The 25,000-nt window shown below is 46.4% G+C and overlaps 1 protein-coding gene across 1 annotated transcript in view; it reads left to right on the top strand.

Annotated features, from left to right (window-relative positions):
- Positions 1 to 25,000, top strand: part of pdlim5a (PDZ and LIM domain 5a) — a 118,828-nt gene that overhangs the window by 81,533 nt on the left and 12,295 nt on the right. The window contains exon 8 of the mRNA XM_038986074.1: positions 18,627 to 18,739. Coding sequence (XP_038842002.1) covers positions 18,627 to 18,739 — 113 coding nt within the window. The remainder of the gene's footprint in view (positions 1 to 18,626; positions 18,740 to 25,000) is intronic.

The raw sequence follows: 25,000 nt of genomic DNA on the forward strand, positions 1-25,000 counted from the left end.
TCCTTCCCGGGTGGGTGGCAGAGCGAAAAAGGTGAACACCCAGGTGATCGGACCGAAATACACCAAGCTGAGAGACTGGCATCACGGGGTGTCTGCACGCACACTCAACGTCCTTACCCTCCAATAGTGCCCTCTGTTTGTGTGAGTGTGTCACTGGTGTAGTACACACCCCCCGCAAGGCAGGGGCCCCCCAAGCTTTTTTGGGTTGGGGTCCCTCTGGAGATCGTGCCCCCCAGATAGCGTATGAAGATTTTTTTGAATCACAGGAAATGATATTTTTCTCTCAGCCTCATGGCAGAATGTGTAAAATAGCACCAGATTAACTATAAAACAGTTTTCTCTGTCCTATGTTTTTTTCTTTTTTTCTTAAAGAAAATAATTAATTTGGTTGGGGGAGGGGCTCTTACTCAGACCTTGCGGGTTGCCATGTGTGTGTGTGTGTGTGTGTGTGTGTGTGTGTGTGTGTGTGTGTGCGTGCGTATTAGCCTAGAGCACAACTGCCATCCCAAATGTCATCGACTGTTTCCCTACTAATTTTACTACCCAGTTTGGCTCACAATCTCACAGTATATTCCTCTATAGTATATTCTTCCATAGTATATTTATCTATAGTATAATGGTCTGTAGTATATTTATCTATAGTATAATGGTCTGTGGTATATTTATCTATAGTATAATGGTCTATAGTATATTTATCTATAGTATAATGGTCTATAGTATATTTATATAGTATATTTATCTATAGTATAATGGTCTATAGTATATTTATATAGTATATTTATCTATAGTATAATGGTCTATAGTATATTTATCTATAGTATAATGGTCTATAGTATATTTATCTATAGTATATTTATCTATAGTATAATGGTCTGTAGTATATTTATCTATAGTATAATGGTCTATAGTATATTTATATAGTATATTTATCTATAGTATAATGGTCTATAGTATATTTATCTATAGTATATTTATCTATAGTATAATGGTCTATAGTATATTTATCTATAGTATATTTATCTATAGTATAATGGTCTGTAGTATATAGCTCTTCAGAGAGATGCAATATCTTAGTGTAACAGTTGGGTCATGTTTGAAACCTGATACAGTGTCTACTGATGGTTGATTGGTTGACTGTCTGATTGGTTGGTTGTACTATATCATGTGACCATTAAAAGTAGAAGTTGCTCCAGCCACGTGACACACAATATTACTGGGGATAAAACACAATAAAACAATAAGGGTTATTTCCATTGTGGTGTAGATTCCTCTGCTGCTGTGGTTAACAGAATAATCAAACATATTAAGTACATACACTGAGGATACAAAACATTAGGAACACCCGCAGAACAGCCTCAATTCTTTGGGGCATGGACTCTACAAGGCGTCGAAAGCAATCCACGAGGATGATGGCGCATGTTGACTACTATACTTCCCACAGTTGTGTCATGTTGGCTTGATGTCCTTTGGGTGGTGGAACATTGTTGATACACACAGGAAACTCTTGAGTGTGAAAACCCCAGCAGCGTTGCAGTTCTTGACGCACTCAAACCGGTGCGCTTGGCACCTACTACCATACCCCATTCAAAGTGCACTTAAATATTTTGTGTTGCCCATTCAACCTCTGAATGGCACACATACACAATACATGTTTCAATTGTCACAAGGCTTAAAAATCCTTCTTTAACCTGTCTCCTCCCCTCTGAATAAGACAGCAGGGAACTGATCCTAGATCAGCACTCCTACTCTGGCATGTCCTGGAGAAGTGTTTTCTGTGAAAGGTATTCAGACACTCTTGGAAGACAAATGGGACGTTTTTCTGGAGAAGAAAAGTTGTATTATTGTTAGAAACAGATTACTTTTGCTTGTATCATTTCATCCCTGGGATTGAGTTTTTATAAGACCATGTATTGTGATGACAACTAAAATTATAGCAAGAGCCACATCATGCACCCACAGGAGAGAGAGAGAGAGAGAGAGAGAGAGAGAGAGAGAGAGAGAGAGAGAGAGAGAGAGAGAGAGAGAGAGAGAGAGAGAGAGAGAGAGAGAGAGAGAGAGAGAGAGAGAGAGAGAGAGAGAGAGAGAGAGAGAGAGAGAGAGAGAGAGAGAGAGAGAGAGAGAGAGAGAATGACATGGTGCACATATGTGACATAGTACGCAATCTTCGGGAAACACTTGGCTCGTGAGCGCTACTTTCAGAACTACTGGCTAAAAAGTATACGAACGTACCGGAGAATCTCTTTAATACATTACATTATGTACAGGGTATATTAGCCTCAACTTCTGTTATGTGCTTGGAATGTGATGTCATCATGAGTTGTCATGATGTTTCAATAAAGTTACGAAGCCTTCGTTTCCCCCTTTCCCTGTCTCCCTTTCTATCTTCTTCTTCTTCTCTCGGACAATAGTTCTCCCATTATAGCTGAGACAAACGATGGCCCGGTCAGGCACAGTCACACTCATCCACTCTCTGACTGCTGACCTTTTCACCTTTGACCTTTCGACTCCTCACTCTGCACTGTCCCTTTGGGGACATACAGTGAGCTCCAAGACTATTGGGACAGTGACACATTTTGTTGTTGTTTTTGCTCTGTACTCCACACTTTGGATTTGAAATGATACAATGATATGATCTTAAAATGCAGACTGTCATCTTTAATTTGAGGGTATTTTCATCCATATCGGGTGAACAGTTTAGAAATGACAGAAGTTTTTGTATATAGTTCCCCCATTTTAGGGGACCAAAAGTATTGGGACAAATTCACCAATATGTGTATTTAATAAAAAGTTTAGTATTTGGTCCCATATTCATAGCACTAATGACTACATCAAGCTAGTGATTTCTACACATTTGTTGGATGCATTTGCTGTTTGTTATGGTTGTTTCAGATCATTTTGTCCCCAATACAAAGGAATAACAAAGGTGGTTAGCAATTTTGGGTATGTACAGTACCAGTCAAAGGTTTGGACACACCTACTCATTCCAGGGTTTTTCTTTATTTTACTATTTTCTATATTGTAGAATAGTGAAGACATCAAAACTATGAAATAGCACATATGGAATCATGTAGTATCCAAAAAAGTGTTAAACATATAAAAATACATTTTATATTTGAGGTTCTTCAAAGTAGCCACCCTTTGTCTTGATGACAGCTAAGTGAATCTCTTCACAACCCACACAAAAACATTTCTTCCCCATCAGGAGGCTGAAAAGATTTGGCATGGTCCCTAACACCGTACCCAAAACGGCCGCACATGTGCGCCATCGTGCGCAAATTGGTTTCGTCCCCCCCACACAAACACGATCACGACACATAGGTTTAAATATCAAAACAAACTCTGAACCTATTATATTAGTTTGGGGACAGGTCAAAAAGCCTTAAACATTTATCGCCTACCAAACTACTTCTTTGCTCGCATTGAGGCAAATGGCACTGAAACATGCATGAGAGCACCAGCTGTTCCGGAAGACTGTGTGATGACACTCTCCGCAGCCGATGTGAGTAAGACCTTTAAACAGGTCAACATTCACAAGGCCGCAGGGCCAGAGGGATTAGCAGGATGTGTACTACGAGCATGCGCTGACCAACTGGCAAGTGTCTTCACTGACATTTTCAACCACTCCCTGTCTGAGTCTGTAATACCGACATGTTTTAAGCAGACCACCATAGTGCCTGTGCCCAAGAACACTAAGCTAACCTGCCTAAATGACTACCGACCCGTAGCACTCACTTCTGTAGCCATGAAGTGCTATGAAAGGCTGGTCATGGCTCACATCAACACCATTATCCCAGAAACCATAGACCCACTCTAATTTTCATACCACCACAACAGATCCACAGATGATGCAATCTCTATTGCACTCCACACTGCCCTTTCCAACCTGGACAAAAGGAACAGAGTGCCCTCAAAGCTCATCAGCTAAGGGCCCTGGGACTAAACACCTCCCTCTGCAACTGTATCCTGGATATCCTGACGGGCCGCCCCCAGGTGGTAAGGGTAGGTAACAACACATCCACCATGCTGATCCTCAACACAGGGGCCCCTCAGGGGTGCGTGCTCAGTCCCCTCCTGTACTCCTTGTTCACTCACGACTGCACGGCCAGGCACGACTCCAACACCATCATAAAGTTTGCCGATGAGACAACCTATATGGAGGAGGTCAGAGACCTGGCCGTGTGTTGCCAGGACAACAACCTCTCCCTCAACGTGATCAAGACAAAGGAGATGATTGTGGACTACAGGAAAAAGAGGACCGAGTACACCCCCATTCTCATCGATGGTGCTGTAGTGGAGCAGGTTGAGAGCTTTAAGTTCCTTGGTGTCCACATCACCAACAAACTAACATTTTCCAAGCACACCAAGACAGTTGTGAAGAGGGCACGACAAAACCTATTCCCCCTCAGGAGACTGAAAATATTTGGCATGGGTCCGCAGATCCTCAAAAGGTTCTACAGCTGCACCATCAAGAGCATACCGACCGCAAGGCACTACAGAGGGTAGTGCAAACAGCCCAGTACATCACTGGGGCCAAGCTCCCTGCCATCCAGGACCTGTATACCAGGCGATGTCAGAGGAAGGCCCTAAAAATTGTCAAAGACTCCAGCCACCCTGGAGTCATAGGCTGTTCTCTCTGCTACCGCACGGCAAGCGGTACCAGAGCACCAAGTCTAGGTCCAAGAGGCTTCTAAACAGCTTCTACCCCCAAGCCATAAGATTCCTGAACATCTAATCAAATGGCTACCCAGACTATTTGCATTGCCCCCCGACTTTTGCACCGTGCTACTCTCTGTTGTTATCATCTATGCATAGTCACTTTAATAACTCTACCCACATGTACATATTACCTCAACTAACTGGTGCCCCCGCACATTGACTCTGTACCGGTACCCCCCTGTATATAGTGTTGCTATTGTTATTTTACGGCTGCTCTTTAATTACTTGTTAATTGTATTTCTTATTCTTATCCGTATTTATTTTTTATTTTTAACCACATTGTTGGTTAGGGGCTCGTAAGTAAGCATTTCACTGTAAGGCCTGTTGTATTCGGTGCATGTGACTAATACAATTTGATTTGAATTTAGCTGGCTAGCTTGCAGTTGCTAGCTAATTTTTCCTATTTAGCTAGCTTGCTGTTGCTAGCTTGCTCTTACTAGCTAATTTGTCCTGGGATATAAACGTTGAGTTGTTATTTTACCTCAAATGCACCTGGTACTCTACTCCAACAATTAATCCACACATAAAACGGTCAACAGAATCGTTTCTAGTCATCTCTCCTCCTTCCAGGCTTTTTCTTCTTTGGACGTTATATGGCAATTGGCATCTAACTTTCATTAATCTTTCAATCACCCACGTGGGTATAACCAATGAGGAGATGGCACGTGGGTATCTGCTTCTATAAACCAATGAGGAGATGGGAGAGACAGGACTTGCCCCGCGTTCAGCGTCACAAATAGAACTGACTTCTATTTTAGCGCTTGGCAACGCAGACGCTTGTTCGCGACGCAAGCAGTGTGAGTGCAATAATTGAATAACATGTATGTTTACATTTATTTTGCAACGCGAGAGATGTGATCAGCATGTAAGGATCCTGAACACGTTCTACAGCTGCACCTGTAACAGCTCTCATATGGCTCATCGACACAGGACACAGTGCTGTTCTCTTTCATAGTTTATTCTGCAGACATACACACAACACAATGTGTAAACTTCAGAGCAACTGCAAATCCGTCATGAAATCTGAGTGACATGAAATAAAAATAAATGTACACTTCACGAGGTGACTAACCTCATTAGCAAGGAAAGTACAGGACAGACGCTAGCTAGCCTTTAGCGTACAGCAACGTGCTAACTTTGTAAATGTCCATTAAGTTGTAAATACAGGACACAATTCTGTAACACTGTCACATAACATGTCCACATCGATAGTGATTACAAAACAATATAGTTTTCAGCCTAACATACATCAGATATCTTTTTAAAAGTTAAAACACTGGGTGCAGCATGGAGCACGATACATACCTCCATCAAAGTTTAGCAACTCTTTGGCTGGATGCTGCGTGATCATGGAGATGCAGTTACACAAACAATACAGCAGGTGTCGCCACAACTGTTCATACATATACATAACCTGGCTGCTTAATTATGACAAAACTCACACAACTTAAGGATATCTATTTCAACCCTGTTACACACCATTGAGAGCATCTTGACTGGCTGCATTACCGCTTGGTACGGAAACTGCAATGCACCCGACCGCAAGTCGCTACAGGGGGTAGTGCATACCACCCAGTACATCACTGGGGTCGAGCTCCCATCCAGGACCTCTATACCAGGCGGTGTCAGAGGAAGGCCCAAAAGATTGTCAAAGACTCCAGCCACCCAAGCCATAGACTGTTCCCTCTGTTATAGCACGACACCAGTGCACCAAGTCTGAAACCAACAGGACCCTGAACAACTTCTACCCCCAAGCCATGACTGCTAAACAAGACTGCTAAATGGCTAATCAAATGGTTACCCGGACTAGCTGCATTTACCCTTTTTTAACTCTCCGGCACTGATTCTATGCACACACACTGGACTAACACACTTACACTGACACCCCAACACACACATAGACATACACACACACAGCATACGTCCACAGACACACACATAACATGCGCGCACATGTATACTGATGCCGCACACACACTTTCTCACACATACGCTGCTGTTACAGCTCAGTCTATCATCTATCCTGTTGCCTAGTCACTTTACCCCTACCTACAGTACATGATTCCATATGTGTTATTTCATAGTGCTGATGTCTGCGCTATTATTCTACAATGTAGGAAATAGTAAAAATAAAGAAAACCTTTGAATGAGTAGGTGTGTCCATACCTTTGACTGGTGCTATATGTATATTTTTGTATCTTTATTTTTAACTCTGCATTGTTGGAAAAGGACCCATAATTAAGCATTTCACTGTTAGTCTACACCTGTTGTTTACAAAACACATGACAAATAAAATTTGATTTGATGATTATATATATATATATATATGCAATGGTGAAGCACAAACGTTATGATCAGGGTATGTGGCTCTATCATGTTCCACATGTTCCTTTTTCATTCCTCTAGCAGTTCCCTTTTGACACCGCTAGAGGGCGATGGTGACCTAGGAGAGATTCAAGCCATTGGGTGGGATTGGGAAGCTAGTGATGTCCATCACAATGACTTCTCCTCTACTACAGACCATATACATACGGCTCCTCTCTCACCTACGCACAGGTACAACAAAGCAAAACAAATTATTGTGAAATTGATCATAAAAAGCCCTCAGTCAGCAAGCACCATTCATTATTTTCCTCCCATTGGAAGGTTGACCAGGTGAGGTCAGAACATCAGAAACATGTGATTGGTTTAGCCTTGGTCCAGGGCTTTAGTGAGACTTTCTCAATGAACATTGATGCAGGGCGTTAGTAGAGGAATGTACGTTAAGGCCTTGGACCACAGCTCTAGAAAACACTGGGGTTAAAGTATCAACCCCCTGTAACAAAATGACAGTTTAGAACCGGTGTAAACACTGCAGAGACATAGTGCATCTCAGATTAGTAGTGAGTGCTGATCTAGGATCAGTTTGGCCTTTTAGATATTAATGAAGGACCTCAGCCACCCGAGCCACTGCCTGTTCACCTCGCTACCATCTAGAAGGAAGAGACCGTACAGGTGCATCAACGCTGGGACAGAGAGACTGACAAACAGCTTCTATCTCCAGGCCATCAGACTGTTAAACAGTCATCACTAGCCAGCCTCCGCCCAGTACCCTGCCCTGAACCTTAGTCACTGTTACTAGCCTCCCCCAGTACCCTGCCCTGAACCTTAGTCACTGTTACTAGCCTCCCCCAGTACCCTGCCCTGAACCTTAGTCACTGTTACTAGCCTCCCCCAGTACCCTGCCCTGAACCTTAGTCACTGTTACTAGCCGGCTACCACCCGGTACTCTACCCTGCACCTTAGAGACTGCTGCCCTATGTACATAGAGTCATTGAACACTGGTCACTTTAATAATGGAACACTGGTCACTTTAATAATGTTTACATACTGTTTTACCCACTTCATATGTATATACTGTATTCTAGTCATGGCTTATCCAATATAACTACTGCTGTACACACCTTTTATATTCATATACTGTCCATACTGTCTATACACACCATTATATATATATATATATATATATAAATATATACACTGAGTGTACAAAACATTAGGAGCATTGTCCTAATATTGAGTTGCACCCCTTTTTGCCTCAATTCGTCAGGGCATGGATTCTACAAGGTGTCGAAAGCGTTCCACAGGGATGCTGGCCCATATTGACTCCAATGCTTCCCACAGTTGTGTCAAGTTGGCTGGATGTTGTGAAAAACCCAGCAGCGTTGCAGTTCTTGACACTCAACTGGCATGCCTGGCACCTACTACCATACCCCGTTCAAAGGCACTTAAATCTTTTGTCTTCAAATCAAATCAAATTTTAAAAATGATGGTCGCATATACATACAGGAAAGTATACCCCTTTACTTTTCCCACATTTTGTTACGTAACAGCCTTATATTAAAATGGATTAAATAAATGTTTTTCCTCATCAATCTACACACAATAGCCCATAATGACAAAGCAAAAACAGGTTTTTAGAAATGTTTGCAAATTTATAAAATATTTTAAAACAGAAATACCTTATTTACATAAGTATTCAGACCCTTTGCTATGAGACTCAAAATTGAGCTCAGGTGCATCCTGTTTCCATTGATCATCCTTGAGATGTATCTACAGCTTGATTGGACACCACATGTGGTAAATTCAAATGATTGGACATGATTTGGAAAGGCACACACCTGTCTATATAAGGTCCCACAGTTGGCAGTGCATGTCAGAGTAAAAACCAATCCATGAGATTGAAGGAATTGTTCGTAGAGCTCAGAGACAGGATTGTGTTGAGGCACAGATCTGGGGAAGGGTAACAAAACATTTCTGCAGCATTGAAGGTCCCCAAGAACACAGTGGCCTCCATCATTCTTAAATGGAAGAAGTTTGGAACCACCAAGACTCTTCTTAAATCTAGCCGCCCCGACCAAACTGAGCAATCAGGGGCGAAGGGTCTTGGTCAGGGAGGTGACCAAGAACCTGATGGTCACTCTGACAGAGCTCCAGAGTTCCTCTGTGGAGATGGAAGAACCTTCCAGAACGACAATCATCTCTCCAGCACTCCACCATTCAGGCCTTTATGGTAGAGTGGCCAGACGGAAGCCACTCCTCAGTAAAAGGCACATGACAGCCCGCTTGCCGTTTGCCAAAAGGCACCTAAAGACTATCAGACCATGAGAAACAAGATTCTCTGGTCTGATGAAACTAAGATTTAACTCTTTGGCCTGAATGCCAAGCGTCACATCTGGAGGAAACCTGGCACTATCACTATGGTGAAGCATGGTGGTGGCAGCATCATGCTGTGGTGATTTTTTTCAGCGGCAGGGACTGCGAGACTAGTTAGGATCGAGGGAAAGATGAACGGATCAAAGTACAGAGAGATCCTTGATGAAAACCTGCTCCAGAGCACTCAGGACCTCAGACTGGGGCAAAGGTTCACCTTCCAACAGGACAACAACCCTAACACACAGCCAAGACAACGCAGGAGTGGCTTCGGGACAAGTCTCTGAATGTCCTTGAGTGGCCCAGCCAGAGCCTAGACTTGAACCCGATCTAACATCTCTGGAGAGACCTGAAAATAGCTGTGTCGCAACGTTTCCCATCCAATCTGACAGAGCTTGAGAGGATCTGCAGAAAAGAATGGGAGAAACTCCCCAAACACAGGTGTGCCAAGCTTGTATCGTTATACTCAAGAAGGCTGTAATCTCTGCCAAAGGTGTTTCAACAAAGTAACGTAACAAAATGTGGAAAAAGTCAAGGGGTCATTGCAAAGTTGATTTGGTGCCAAGAACAGGGTGTCCAGGTCTGTCACCACCATTTTGTCAATCATCCTCTGGATGGCACACATATACAATCCATGTCTCAATTGTCTCAAGGCTTAAAAATCCTTCTTTAATAAATCTTCTTCAAGATCGGTGGGTCCCCTGCAGGACATTGAGCTAACTTGCGCTAATGCGATTAGCATGAGGTTTAAAGTAACAAGAACATTTCCCAGGACATGGACATATCTGATATTGGCAGAAAGCTTAAATTCTTGTTAATCTAACTGCACTGTCCAATTTATAGTAGCTATTACAGTGAAATAATACCCTGCTATTGTTTGAGGAGAGGCACAGTTTTGAACATGAACAGCTATTAATAAACCAATTAGGCACATTTGGGCAGTCTTGATACAAAATTTTGAACAGAAATGCAATGGTTAATTGGATCAGTCTAAAACTTTGCACATACACTGCTGCCATCTAGTGGCCAAAATCTAAATTGCAGCTGGGCTGGAGTAATAAATGAAGAACGATTGTTTTTTTCTTTGTATTATCTTTTACCAAATCTATTGTGTTATATTCTCCTGCATTCCTTTCACATTTCCAGAAACTTCAAAGTGTTTCCTTTCAAATGGTACCAAGAATATGCATATCCTTGCTTCAGGGCCTGAGTTACAGGCAGTTAGATTTGGGTATATCATTTTAGGCGAAAATTGAAAAAACGGGTCCTCCCCTTCATCAACATTGATTGAAGTGGATTTAACAGGTGACATCAATAAGGGATCATAGCTTTCACCTGGATTCACCTGGTCAGTCTATGTCATGGAAAGAGCAGGTGTTCCTAATGTTTTGTACAGTAAGTGTATCTATATTTATACGGACTCTGACATTGCTCGTTCTGATATTCTTATTTTTATTTTTTTTACTGTTTGGATTGTGTATTGTTCTGTATCACTAGGTATTATTACTGCACTGTTGAAGCTAGAAACATACGCATTTCACTGCACCTGCGATAACATCTGCAACCCTGTGTATCCGACTAATAAACATCGATTTGATTTGAATAAGATCGGATGGGGGACCTAATCCTAGATCAGGACTGCTACACTGATCCTAGATCAGGACTGCTACACTGATCCTAGATCAGCCCTTCAACTCTAATTCTAGATCAGCCCTGCTACACTGATCCTAGATCAGCATCGCTAGACTGATCCTAGATCAGCACTGCTACACTGATCCTAGATCAGCACTGCTACACTGATCCTAGATCAGCCCTGCTACACTGATCCTAGATCAGCACTGCTACACTGATCCTAGATCAGCACTGCTACACTGATCCTAGATCAGCACTGCTACACTGATCCTAGATCAGCCCTTCAACTCTAATCCTAGATCAGCCCTGCTACACTGATCCTAGATCAGCACCGCTACACTGATCCTAGATCAGCCCTCTTACTCTAAGACTCTTGATACACACAGTGATGATATGAGCACACACTCCAGAGGATCTTCTCATTATGTGCCTACAGTATAATGCACTTGTTTCTCTGGACAAGTGGCTCTATATACAGTAGGAAAGAAACCCTTCATTGACAGTATGCTTAGCCATCCTCTTATCTCTGTGTCCCTCCCAGCTCCTCTGCAGTACAGCCACTGACACATCTTTCTCCTGTGTCTGCAGTACAGCCACTACTCTCCCCAAAGCCAGTGAGGTACGGGAATCATACCAATCTACTCTGTCCCAGTGTCCTTATCAGTATAAAGTCTGCTGCCCCCTTTCCTCTGTTCTATGGGTGCAGGCGAGAGCTCCTGTTGAACCCACTGGAGTTCCTCCCTCGAGGTGGTCCCTGCGCACCGGTCCTCACCCCTAGTGCACCGACTCTGGCTATACGGTCCCATTCTACTGTTATTGGTTTACAGGCCAGGTAAAGCTCAGTGCTGTGTGTGCGTGTGTGCGTGCGTGTGTGCGAGCAAGAGTGTAAAGGTTGCTAACCTGAGGTTTAGTGATCATAGTAGATGCATTCAATTTAGGATGTATTCTTGATTGATTTTAGTAATTGTAAATGTGGATCTGCATTCATCACTGAATTCATCAGTCCTAGCTGTTCCCTTCACCCTGTCGGTCCCACCTTCTTATGCCCTCCTCCTGTCCCCCTGTCTTCCTGTTTTACTGTCCTGTCCTCTTCTGTCCTGTCCTCTCCTCTCCTGTCCTGTCCTCTCCTCTTCTGTCCTGTCCGCTCCTCTTCTGTCCTCTCCTCTCCTGTCCTCTCCTGTCCTGTCTTATCTTATTATGTCTTCCTGTCCTCTTCTCTCCTTTTCTGTCCTGTCCTATCCTGCCCTCTCCTCTTCTGTCCTCTCCTGTCCTCTCCTATCCTGTCCTGTCTTATATTATTATGTCTTCCTGTCCTCTTCTCTCCTCTTCTGTCCTCCCCTCTCCTCTTCTGTCCTCTCCTCTTCTGTCCTGTCCTGTCCTCTCCTCTTCTGTCCTCTCCTCTTCTTTCCTCTCCTGTCCTGTCTTACCTTATTATGTCTTCCTGTCCTGTCCTGTCCTCTTCTGTCCTCTCCTCTTCTGTCCTGTCCTCTTCTGTCCTCTCCTCTTCTGTCCTGTCCTTTCCTCTCCTCTCCTCTCCTGTCCTGTCAACCCCTTGTGTTTCCATGACTACCTCGTTAAAAGAACCCCGCACAGGTCACCTGAGGGGACGGTCTCTCAGTCCCTATTGGATGCCTTGCTCATTACGCCTATCACCACCCTCCCACCCGTCCGTCTGAGGAAGAAGAAGCGTCGGAGTGTTAGTGCCTTACACCTGCCCAACAACAGGAGGTAGAAGGTGACATCATCGTGTGATGTCATGTATGGCGATCACTCACTCTACCCTGTAGACTGAAGACCTGTTGACATGAACCATTAACGATGACTGATTACTTATGTCACAATTTCCCCATGACGGCATGTTATAGCGTGGGTCACTAACTAACAACCGTATCTAACAAAACAAATAAATACATAACGAAAGGCAGCTAGAGAGAACACTGCTCTTTCCCTCGACTCCATATCGACCTTGTTAGATCAGAAGAGCACGAATATATATTAGCAATATGGTGGAAATTCCATCCAGCCTTTAAGAAGAGGTCTAGTCAAGGTCAAATTAAAGATCAAATCAAGCGCCATATGACCCCTTTTGAAAACCTTTCAGACCTACAGGAGCGCCTACAGATGAGGGGCTAAGGGTTCATTTGGAATTGATTGAGAGTCTTCGGCTATTCCCAAATGGCACCCTATTCCCTATTTAATATACTATTTAAAGTGTACTAAGTAGTGCACCCTTGCATAGTACACTTTAAATAGTGTACGAAATAGGGATTAGTGTGCATTTGGGAATAGCCTACTTAGTGTCAACAAAGAGCCGTCTATGGGAGTTGAACTGTAAAGCCACCGCCTCTGAAATGCAGCTCGCTAGCCGCTTGACAACAGCCGAGTTCCCTCAGCACGCTGCAAATGGCGACAGTCGTGTTGTGTCTCTGAGAAGACCTTGCGGACAAGCTATGATCCCGCCCAAACAATTTGGCATGAGATGCATTTTGGCTGAGTTCAAACGTGACAGTAGGCATACAGAAGTGTTTAGAACAAGTGTGGCAGTATGTGAGATCTGACATTTGTCCAGGAAATAGCCACGCTCATACATGTCCATCTGTGTGTGTGTGTATATACTGCTTGTGTGTGGGTATACTGTATGTGTGTGTGTGTGTATATACTGCTTGTGCGTGGGTATACTGTATGTGTGTGTGTGTGTGTGTGGGTGTGGGTGTATGTGTGGGGGGGTATAGTGTGGTGTGTGTGTGTGTGTGTGTGTGCGTGTGCGTGTGCGTATGCGTGTGCGTGTGCGTGTGTGTGTGTGTGTATATGTGGGGGGGTATACTGTGTGTGTGTGTGTCTGTGTGTGGGTGTGGGTGTATGTGTGGGGGGGTATTGTGTGTGTGTGTGTGTGTGTGTGTGTGTGTGTGTGTGTGTGTGTGTGTGTGTGTGTGTGTGTGTGTGTGTGTGTGTGTGTGTGTGTGTGTGTATGCAGGGGGGTATCAGGAGAAGCAGTTGGACATCTGACAGCGTTGTTATTAGAATGACAGTCCTGTGTAGTTGGCACATTGATCACCTCTTGTTGGTAACTACGTAGATATTTGAAATGTGTTGCTCAGATAATATTTCTCATGTAACGAACTTGGCACAAGCCGGCTTGTCCAATTACAAAGTGTTCTTTTGACATACATGTGCAGTGTAGTGCCCACTGTCTCCACTGCTGTTAACGATGTGACACCAAACTAAACAGGGGAAAGGGGAGAGCTTCGTAACCTCACTTCAAAGCTTGAAATCTCTCCACTGGTGCTATCAAATTGGTACTTCTTCTATACCGTTACTGGCTGAGACGTTGTCAAGCGGTCACTTGTGGATGCGAGGATCTGAGATTCAGTAATGATTTACGAGGAAAGAAGCTACACAGTCAAGCACAGTGACACACATTTGTTGGACTAGGTAACCATGGTGAATAACCATAAACTAACCCACTGTAGGTAACCATGGTGAATAACCATAAACTAACCCACTAGGTAACCATGGTGAATAACCATAAACTAACCCACTGTAGGTAACCATGGTGAATAACCATCATTTAACCCATTAGGTAACCATGGTGAATAACCATAATTTAACCCACTAGGTAACCATGGTGAATAACCATAATGTAACCCACTAGTTAACCATGGTGAATAACCATAATTTAACCCACTGTAGGTAACCATGGTGAATAACCATCATTTAACCCACTGTAGGTAACCATGGTGAATAACCATCATTTAACACATTAGGTAACCATGGTGAATAACCATCATTTAACACATTAGGTAACCATGGTGAATAACCATAATTTAACCCACTGTAGGTAACCATGGTGAATAACCATCATTTAACCAACTGTAGGTAACCATGGTGAATAACCATCATTTAACCCACTGTAGGTAACCATGGTGAATAACCATCATTTAACCCACTGTGGTGTGCATCCTATTCTGTCATCACTGTTTCACCCCTCATCTTCCTTTTAATTCCTCTGTTTCTCTCTTTCATTCCTCATCCTCCCTTCCTTCTCTGTCCAAGAGTCTCCTGGCACCAATCAGTCACTGATCTGGGTGACCCCAACCTCTCCTCTCCTGTCAATGCTGTCTATATCTTTAGGTAAACATGGAATTGAATTGTGTATGAATATAACAAAGTTAATGTGTGTACACGCTAGTATGTGTGTGTTACAGTATTTTCTCTGTGAATCCTCTCCTTAGTGTATCTACACAGAAGTGCACATCAGACATCATGTGAACAATGAGGGAGACATTGTGTGGTTCAGGCCGAGGATGCAAAAAGGTCCAAGCACTACAGTACCTCCGGGGTGAAGTTTTCCCCTTAGGTACAGATCTACAATCAGAGATCATTGTGGACTATATTTTGCATGGGTCCTCAGATACCTCAAAAAGTTCTACAGCTGCACCATCGAGAGCATCCTGACTGGTTGCATCACTGCCTGGTATGGCAACTGCTCGGCCTCCGACCGCAAGGCATTACAGAGGGTAGTGGGTACGGCCCAGTACATCACTGGGGCAAAGCTTCCTGCTATCCAGGACCTCTATACCAGGAGGTGTCAGAAGAAGGCCCTAAAAATTGTCAAAGACTCCAGCCATCCTAGTCATAGACTGTTATCTCTGCTACTACACAGCACGCGGTACCGGAGCGCCAAGTCCAGGTCCAAAAGAGTTCTTAGCTTCTACCCCCAAGCCATAAGTCTCCTGAACAGCTAATCAAATGGCTACCCAGACTATTTGCGTTGCCCCTCCGCCCTCTTTTACTCTTCTGCTACTCTCTGTTTATTATCTATGCATAGTCACTTTACCCTTACCTACATGTACATATTACCACAACTAACCGGTGCCCCCGCACTTTGACTCTGTACAGGTACCCCCTGTATATAGCCTCCACATTGACTCTGTACCGGTACCCCCTGTATATAGCCTCCACATTGACTCTGTACCGGTACCCCCTGTATATAGCCTCCACATTGACTCTGTACCGGTACCCCCTGTATACCCTGTATATAGCCTCCACATTGACTCTGTACCGGTACCCCCTGTATATAGCCTCCACATTGACTCTGTACCGGTACCCCCTGTATATAGCCTCCACATTGACTCTGTACCGGTACCCCCTGTATATAGCCTCCACATTGACTCTGTACCGGTACCCCCTGTATATAGCCTCCACATTGACTCTGTACCGGTACCCCCTGTATATAGCCTCCACATTGACTCTGTACCGGTACCCCTGTATATAGCCTCCACATTGACTCTGTACCGGTACCCCCTGTATATAGCCTCCACATTGACTCTGTACATGTACCCCCTGTATATAGCCTACACATTGACTCTGTACCGGTACCCCCTGTATATAGCCTCCACATTGACTCTGTACCGGTACCCCCTGTATATAGCCTCCACATTGACTCTGTACCGGTACCCCCTGTATATAGCCTCCACATTGACTCTGTACCGGTACCCCCTGTATATAGCCTCCACATTGACTCTGTACCGGTACTCCCTGTATATAGCCTCCACATTGACTCTGTACCGGTACCCCCTGTATATAGCCTCCACATTGACTCTGTACCGGTACCCCTGTATATAGCCTCCACATTGACTCTGTACCGGTACCCCCTGTATATAGCCTCCACATTGACTCTGTACCTGTACCCCCTGTATATAGCCTCCACATTGACTCTGTACCGGTACCCCCTGTATATAGCCTCCACATTGACTCTGTACCTGTACCCCCTGTATATAGCCTCCACATTGACTCGTTACCGGTACCCCCTGTATATAGTCTCCACATTGACTCTGTACCTTTACCCCCTGTATATAGCCTCCACATTGACTCGTTACCAGTACCCCCTGTATATAGGCTCCACATTGACTCTGTACCGGTACCCCCTGTATATAGCCTCCACATTGACTCTGTACCTGTACCCCCTGTATATAGCCTCCACATTGACTCTGTACCTGTACCCCCTGTATATAGCCTCCACATTGACTCTGTACCAGTACCCCCTGTATATAGCCTCCACATTGACTCTGTACCGGTACCCCCTGTATATAGCCTCCACATTGACTCTGTACCAGTACCCCCTGTATATAGCCTCACTACTGTTATTATACTGCTGCTCTTTAATTATTTGCTACTGTAATTTTATTTTTTACTTAAGACTTATTTTTTCTTAAAACTTAATTGTTGGTTAAGGGCTTGTAAGTAAGCATTTCACTGTAAGGTCTAAACCTGTTGTATTCGGCGCATGTGACAAATAAAATTTGATTTGATTTGATTTTGATCTTCCCCTCCCCCAATCCTAACCTTAACCAATTAGTGGGGGAAATGCTGAGCTGACCCAAGATCAGCATCTAGGGGAAACTTCACACTACACATTACAGTTCAGCTGTGCAGGGATCATTCCATGGTGGAGCTGGCTTCAGCGTTTCAATGAAGTGTGTCAATACAGAGCCAGGGCAGCTGGTAACATACAGTAGCAGCTCCTTTGGTGTGATGCCAGCTCCATACACAAGTGCTGAGTCGCCGTGGACAACCGACCTCCTCATCTCCGTAACCAAGGCGGCCGCTGTTGCCATAACACTCAGCTCCTCAGGGAGCCATAAGCAGACATGGTGGAAACAGACTAGAGAACCAGCCTCAGCAACTTCAGCAGTTGGCATGGCACTACTGTACATCATGGCTGTAGTATTCAATGTGCCTTTTTTTGGGCCCACCCAAGTATCTGAGTTCCTCACACACAGCGACTCTTCATAGATGACTCATTTAATGGGTCATCAGGCAGAGTAGAGGCCTGCACAAGACATTAGGTGGTAAGAGGTGTGTCTCCCCTCCGTCAGCACTCTGGTGTTCTTGGATGTGTCTTGACGTGAAGTGGGAACCTCATCTACTTCCGAGTGAACAAAATGTAGTGTACTACAGTTATGGGCACTAAAAAGTTTGTTTTTTTCTGGTGACCAATTAACGGTAAAAAACGCCAGATGTATAATGTAATGGTGCTACTAGTAGGGTGAAGTTACCCCTATACACTGATCTTGGGTCAGTTTAACATTTTCCCCACTAATGCTTAATGTTAGGATTGTCGGAGAGGGAAACTGATCCTGGAGCTGTACATAGTGGAAACGTGATGTGTGTGAGCTGGTATGACTATTGTAGTACACAGCGAGGGACAGCTGTGACACACTGGTCTGGATACGAGTCTGTTGTTAGTGCAGTATTCACACAGAAGTTGGCCTGAGCTTCGGTTGGTTCTCTCCAACCTTTTTTTCTTCTCCTCGGGGGCTTGATACCTTTCGTTGTTTGTATTTGAAAATCCAACAGTTGTATTGGAAGAGGGCGACGCTCGGGGGCTTTGTGTGCCTGTGGGTGTTTGAGTGAGAAATAGACAGAGGAAAACCAATCAGTAAAAAGCACAGCCCCCCCTTCATTATCGCCGCATCTTGCCTAGAACAGCATGGAGCCTTTCCAGACTCTGAAGTCAGGAGGACTTGGAGTTAGGTGTCAGGCAGACTGGTATGACTAACCCTCTCTTCCATGTTTCCTTGCAGTGAGGAGGTGGAGGAGCCAGAGACCAGTTCTCACATGTCGTCTGCAGTCAAAACCATGACCAAAGGACCTGCTGGCAGCCCCAACAACTCCATCACCTTTACCACCACTCAGGGTAAAATGTGTGAGTGGGTGGGTGTGTGCGTGACCAATAAAATTTGATTTGATTTGACCAGCAAAGCACCATTGCACCAACACACCTCCTCTATGCTTCACGGTGGGAACCACTCATGCAGATATCATCCCTTCACCTACACTGCGTCTCACAAAGACACGGCGGTTGGGACCAAAAATCTTAAATTTGGACTCATCAGACCAAAGGACAGATTGCTCGTGTTTCTAGGCCCAAGCAAGTCTCTTCTTCTTATTGATGTCCTTTAGTAGTGGTTCCTTTGCAGCAATTCAAGCTCTAACCACTAGGCTACCTGTCGCCCACTGCCACCCCCATTTGAGCCAATCAGTTGTTGTGACAAGGTAGGGGTGGTATACAGAAGATAGCCCTATTTGGTAAAAGACCAAGTCCATATTATGGCAAGAACAGCTCAAAAAAGCAAAGAGAAATGACAGTCCAACATTACTTTATTAAGACATGAAGGTCAGTCAATCAGGAACATTTCAAAAACGTTGAAAGTTTCTTCAAGTGCAGTTGCAAAAACCATCAAGCGTTATGATGAAACTGGCTCTCATGAGGACCACCACAGGAAAGGAAGACCCAGAGTTACCTCTGCTGCAGAGGATAAGTTCATTACAGTTACTAGCCTCAGAAATTACAGCCCAAATAAATGTTTCACAGAGTTCAAGCAACAGGCACATCTCATCATCAGATGTTCAGAGGACACTGCATGAATCAGGCCTTCATGGTCGAATTGCTGCAAAGGAACCACTACTAAAGGACATCAATAAGAAGAAGAGACTTGCTTGGGCCTAGAAACACGAGCAATGGACATTAGACCAGTGGAAATCTGTCCTTTGGTCTGATGAGTGGGAAGGTTGCAAGATCGAATCCCTGAGCTGACAAGGTAAAAATCTGTCGTTCTGCCCCTGAACAAGGCAGTTAACCCACTGGCCATCATTGAAAATAACAATTTGTTCTTAACTGACTTGCCTAGTTAAATAAAGGTAAAAGAAAAAAAATGCATTAAGAAGGAAATAAATTCCACAATTAACTTTTAACAAGACACACCTGTTAATTGAAATTCATTCCAGGTGACTACCTCATGAAGCTGGTTGAGAGAATGCCAAGAGAATGCCAATGTGCAAAGCTGTCATCAAGGCAAAGGGTTGCTAGTTTGAAGAATCTCAAATATAAATATATTTTGATTTGTTTAACACTTTTTTGGTTACTACATGATTCCATATGTGTATTTCATAGTTTTGATGTCTTCACTATTATTCTACATTGTACAAAATAGAAAAAATGTATATAAACTCTGGAATGAGTAGGTGTGTCCAATCTTTTGACTGGTGCTGTATATATATTTTTCTATCTTTAATATACATAGAGTAAAGCATCCACTTCCAACAGTGGTATGCCTGTATGTACAAATGTATATATTTGTTTTCTTTGAATGAAAAAGTTAATCAGAGCAAGGTGCATGAAGTTCCTTTCATAGTGGAATTAATGGCATGCACATTAAACTGAAAATTGTTTTAAAATAAACTCACAATTAGGACATAAATTGAATTAAATCTGGTGTGTTAGATATTTTGATTGACTCATATGGTTTTATCCTTTTACAGAAATGTTTGGTTTGAAATCTTATAGTGTGAAATGGTGATTTACTGAGGCTGAAGTGAATTCTGTTGCGGTCTGTTAGTGAGAAAAGAGTGTTATTTTCCATGGGCTAAGCGTGACATATTTTTCCATTAATCCCATTAAAGCCAGGCTTGCTGGCCCACTTTGCCTTTTCTCCTCCGTTGAAGATGTATACGCTCCACTCCATAAGAAAAAAATATATTTACTGAGGGAGCTGTGAATAAAGGTTAGAGCCCCAGCCCCAGCCCAACTCTATCCCCAGCCCCAGCCCAACTCTATTCCCAGCCCAACTCTAACCCCAGCCCCAGACCAAATCAAATCAAATGTATTTATATAGCTTACATCAGCTGCCTAGAAAGGCCAAAACCTAGGAAGAAACCTAGAGAGGAACCAGGCTATGAGGGGTGGCCAGTCCTCTTCTGGCTGTGCCGGGTGGAGATTATAACAGAACATGGCCAAGATGTTCAAATGTTCATAAATGACCAGCATGGTCAAATAATAGTAATCGCAGTGGTTGTCAAGGTTGCAACAGGTCAGCACGGCCAGGAGAGAGAATTAGAGAGAGCATACTTAAATTCACACAGGACACCGGATAAGACAGGAGAAATACTCCAGATATAACAGACTAACCCTAGCCCCCGACACACAAACTACTGCAGCATAAATACTGGAGGCTGAGACAGGAGGGGTCAGGAGACACTGTGGACCCATCCGATGATACCCTCGGACAGGGCCAAACAGGAAGGATATAACCCCACCCACTTTGCCAAAGCACAGCCCCCACACCACCAGAGGGATACCTTCAACCACCAACTTACCATCCTGAGACAAGGCCAAGTATAGCCCACAAAGATCTCCGCCACGGCACAACCCAAGGGGGGCGCCAACCCAGACAGGAAGACCACGTCAGTGACTCAACCCACTCAAGTGACGCACCCCTCCTAGGGACGGCATGGAAGAGCACCAGTAGGCCAGTGACTCAGCCCCTGTAATAGGGTTAGAGGCAGAGAATCCCAGTGGAGAGAGGGGAACCGGCCAGGCAGAGACAGCAAGGGTGGTTCGTTGCTCCAGTGCCTTTCCGTTCATCTTCACACTCCTGGGCCAGACCAACTCTATCCCCAGCCCCAGCCCAACTCTATCCCCAGCCCCAGCCCAACTCTATCCCCAGACCAACTCTATCCCCAGCCCCAGCCCAACTCTATCCCCAGCCCAACTCTATCCCCAGCCCCAGCCCCAGAGCAACTCTATCCCCAGCCCAACTCTATCCCCAGCCCCAGACCAACTCTATCCCCAGCCCAACTCTATCCCCAGCCCCAGCCCCAGACCAACTCTATCCCCAGCCCAACTCTATCCCCAGCCCAACTCTATCCCCAGCCCCAGACCAACTCTATCCCCAGCCCAACTCTATCCCCAGCCCAACTCTATCCCCAGCCCAACTCTATCCCCAGCCCCAGCCCAACTCTATCCCCAGCCCAACTCTATCCCCAGCCCCAGACCAACTCTATCCCCAGCCCCAGTCCAACTCTAACCCCCAGCCCAACTCTATCCCCAGCCCCAGACCAACTCTATCCCCAGCCCCAGACCAACTCTATCCCCAGCCCCAGCCCAACTCTATCCCCAGCCCCAGACCAACTCTATCCCCAGCCCAACTCTATCCCCAGCCCCAGCCCAACTCTATCCCCAGCCCCAAACCAACTCTATCCCCAGCCCAACTCTATCCCCAGCCCCAGCCCAACTCTATCCCCAGCCCCAAACCAACTCTATCCCCAGCCCAACTCTATCCCCAGCCCCAGCCCAACTCTATCCCCAGCCCCAGACCAACTCTAACCCCCCAGCCCCAGCCCAACTCTATCCCCAGCCCTAGACCAACTCTATCCCCAGCCCCAGCCCAACTCTAACCCCCAGCACACCTCTATCCCCAGACCAACTCTATCTCCAGCCCCAGTCCAACTCTAACCCCCAGCCCAACTCTAACCCCAGCCCCAGACCAACTCTATCCCCAGCCCCAGACCAACTCTATCCCCAGCCCCAGACCAACTCTATCCCCAGACCCAGACCAACTCTATCCCCAGCCCAACTCTATCCCCAGACCCAGACCAACTCTATCCCCAGCCCAACTCTATCCCCAGACCCAGACCAACTCTATCCCCAGCCCAACTCTATCCCCAGCCCAACTCTATCCCCAGTCCAACTCTATCCCCAGCCCCAGCCCCAGCCCAACTCTATCCCCAGCCCCAGTCCAACTCTATCCCCAGCCCCAGTCCAATTCTATCCCCAGCCCCAGCCCAACTCTATCTCCATCCCCAGCCCCAGTCCAACTCTATCCCCAGCCCTAGACCAACTCTATCCCCAGCCCCAGCCCAACTCTAACCCCCAGCACACCTCTATCCCCAGACCAACTCTATCCCCAGCCCCAGTCCAACTCTATCCCCAGCCCCAGTCCAACTCTATCCCCAGCCCCAGACCAACTCTAACCCCCAGCCCAACTCTATCCCCAGCCCCAGACCAACTCTATCCCCAGCCCCAGCCCAACTCTATCCCCAGCCCCAGCCCAACTCTATCCCCAGCCCCAGACCAACTCTATCCCCCAGCCCAACTCTATCCCCAGCCCCAGACCAACTCTATCCCCAGCCCCAGACCAACTCTATCCCCAGCCCAACTCTATCCCCAGCCCCAGACCAACTCTATCCCCAGCCCAACTCTATCCCCAGCCCCAGCCCAACTCTATCTCCAGCCCCAGCCCAACTCTAACCCCCAGACCAACTCTATCTCCAGCCCCAGACCAACTCTATCCCCAGCCCCAGACCAACTCTATCCCCAGCCCCAGACCAACTCTATCCCCAGACCCAGACCAACTCTATCCCCAGCCCAACTCTATCCCCAGCCCAACTCTATCCCCAGTCCAACTCTATCCCCAGCCCCAGCCCAACTCTATCCCCAGCCCCAGTCCAACTCTATCCCCAGCCCCAGCCCAACTCTATCCCCAGCCCCAGTCCAACTCTATCCCCAGCCCCAGTCCAACTCTATCCCCAGCCCCAGCCCAACTCTATCTCCATCCCCAGCCCCAGTCCAACTCTATCCCCAGCCCCAGTCCAACTCTATCCCCAGCCCCAGTCCAACTCTATCCCCAGCCCCAGACCAACTCTAACCCCCAGCCCAACTCTATCCCCAGCCCCAGACCAACTCTATCCCCAGCCCCAGACCAACTCTATCCCCAGCCCAACTCTATCCCCAGCCCCAGACCAACTCTATCCCCAGCCCAACTCTATCCCCAGCCCCAGCCCAACTCTATCTCCAGCCCCAGCCCAACTCTAACCCCCAGACCAACTCTATCTCCAGCCCCAGACCAACTCTATCCCCAGCCCCAGACCAACTCTATCCCCAGCCCCAGACCAACTCTATCCCCCAGCCCCAGACCAACTCTATCCCCCAGCCCAACTCTATCCCCAGCCCCAGCCCAACTCTATCCCCAGCCCCAGCCCAACTCTATCCCCAGCCCTAGACCAACTCTATCCCCAGCCCCAGACCAACTCTAACCCCCAGCACAACTCTATCCCCAGACCAACTCTATCCCCAGCCCCAGACCAACTCTAACCCCCAGCCCAACTCTATCCCCAGCCCCAGACCAACTCTATCCCCAGCCCCAGCCCAACTCTATCCCCAGCCCCAGCCCAACTCTATCCCCAGCCCCAGACCAACTCTATCCCCAGCCCCAGCCCAACTCTATCCCCAGCCCCAGACCAACTCTATCTCCAGCCCAACTCTATCCCCAGCCCCAGACCAACTCTATCCCCCAGCCCAACTCTATCCCCCAGCCCCAGCCCAACTCTATCCCCAGCCCCAGCCCAACTCTATCTCCAGCCCCAGACCAACTCTATCCCCAGCCCAACTCTATCCCCAGCCCCAGACCAACTCTATCCCCAGCCCAACTCTATCCCCAGCCCCAGCCCAACTCTATCCCCAGCCCCAAACCAACTCTATCCCCAGCCCCAGCCCAACTCTATCCCCAGCCCCAGCCCAACTCTATCCCCAGCCCCAGCCCAACTCTAACCCCAGCCCCAGACCAACTCTATCCCCAGCCCCAGACCAACTCTATCCCCAGACCCAGACCAACTCTATCCCCAGCCCCAGACCAACTCTATCGCCGGCCCCAGCCCAACTTTAACCCCAGCCCTAGACCAACTCTATCCCCAGCCCCAGCCCAACTCTAACCCCCAGCCCAACTCTATCCCCAGACCAACTCTATCCCCAGCCCCAGACCAACTCTATCGCCGGCCCCAGCCCAACTCTAACCCCAGCCCTAGACCAACTCTATCCCCAGCCCCAGCCCAACTCTAACCCCCAGCCCAACTCTATCCCCAGACCAAGCCCAACTCTATCCCCAGCCCCAGACCAACTCTATCCCCAGCCCCAGACCAACTCTATCTCCAGCCCAACTCTATCCCCAGCCCCAGACCAACTCTATCCCCCAGCCCAACTCTATCCCCCAGCCCCAGCCCAACTCTATCCCCAGCCCCAGCCCAACTCTATCCCCAGCCCCAGACCAACTCTATCCCCAGCCCAACTCTATCCCCAGCCCCAGACCAACTCTATCCCCAGCCCAACTCTATCCCCAGCCCC

The sequence above is a fragment of the Salvelinus namaycush genome, chromosome 1, assembly GCF_016432855.1.
Source record: "Salvelinus namaycush isolate Seneca chromosome 1, SaNama_1.0, whole genome shotgun sequence".
In the NCBI taxonomy this organism is placed as follows: Eukaryota; Metazoa; Chordata; class Actinopteri; order Salmoniformes; family Salmonidae; genus Salvelinus; species Salvelinus namaycush.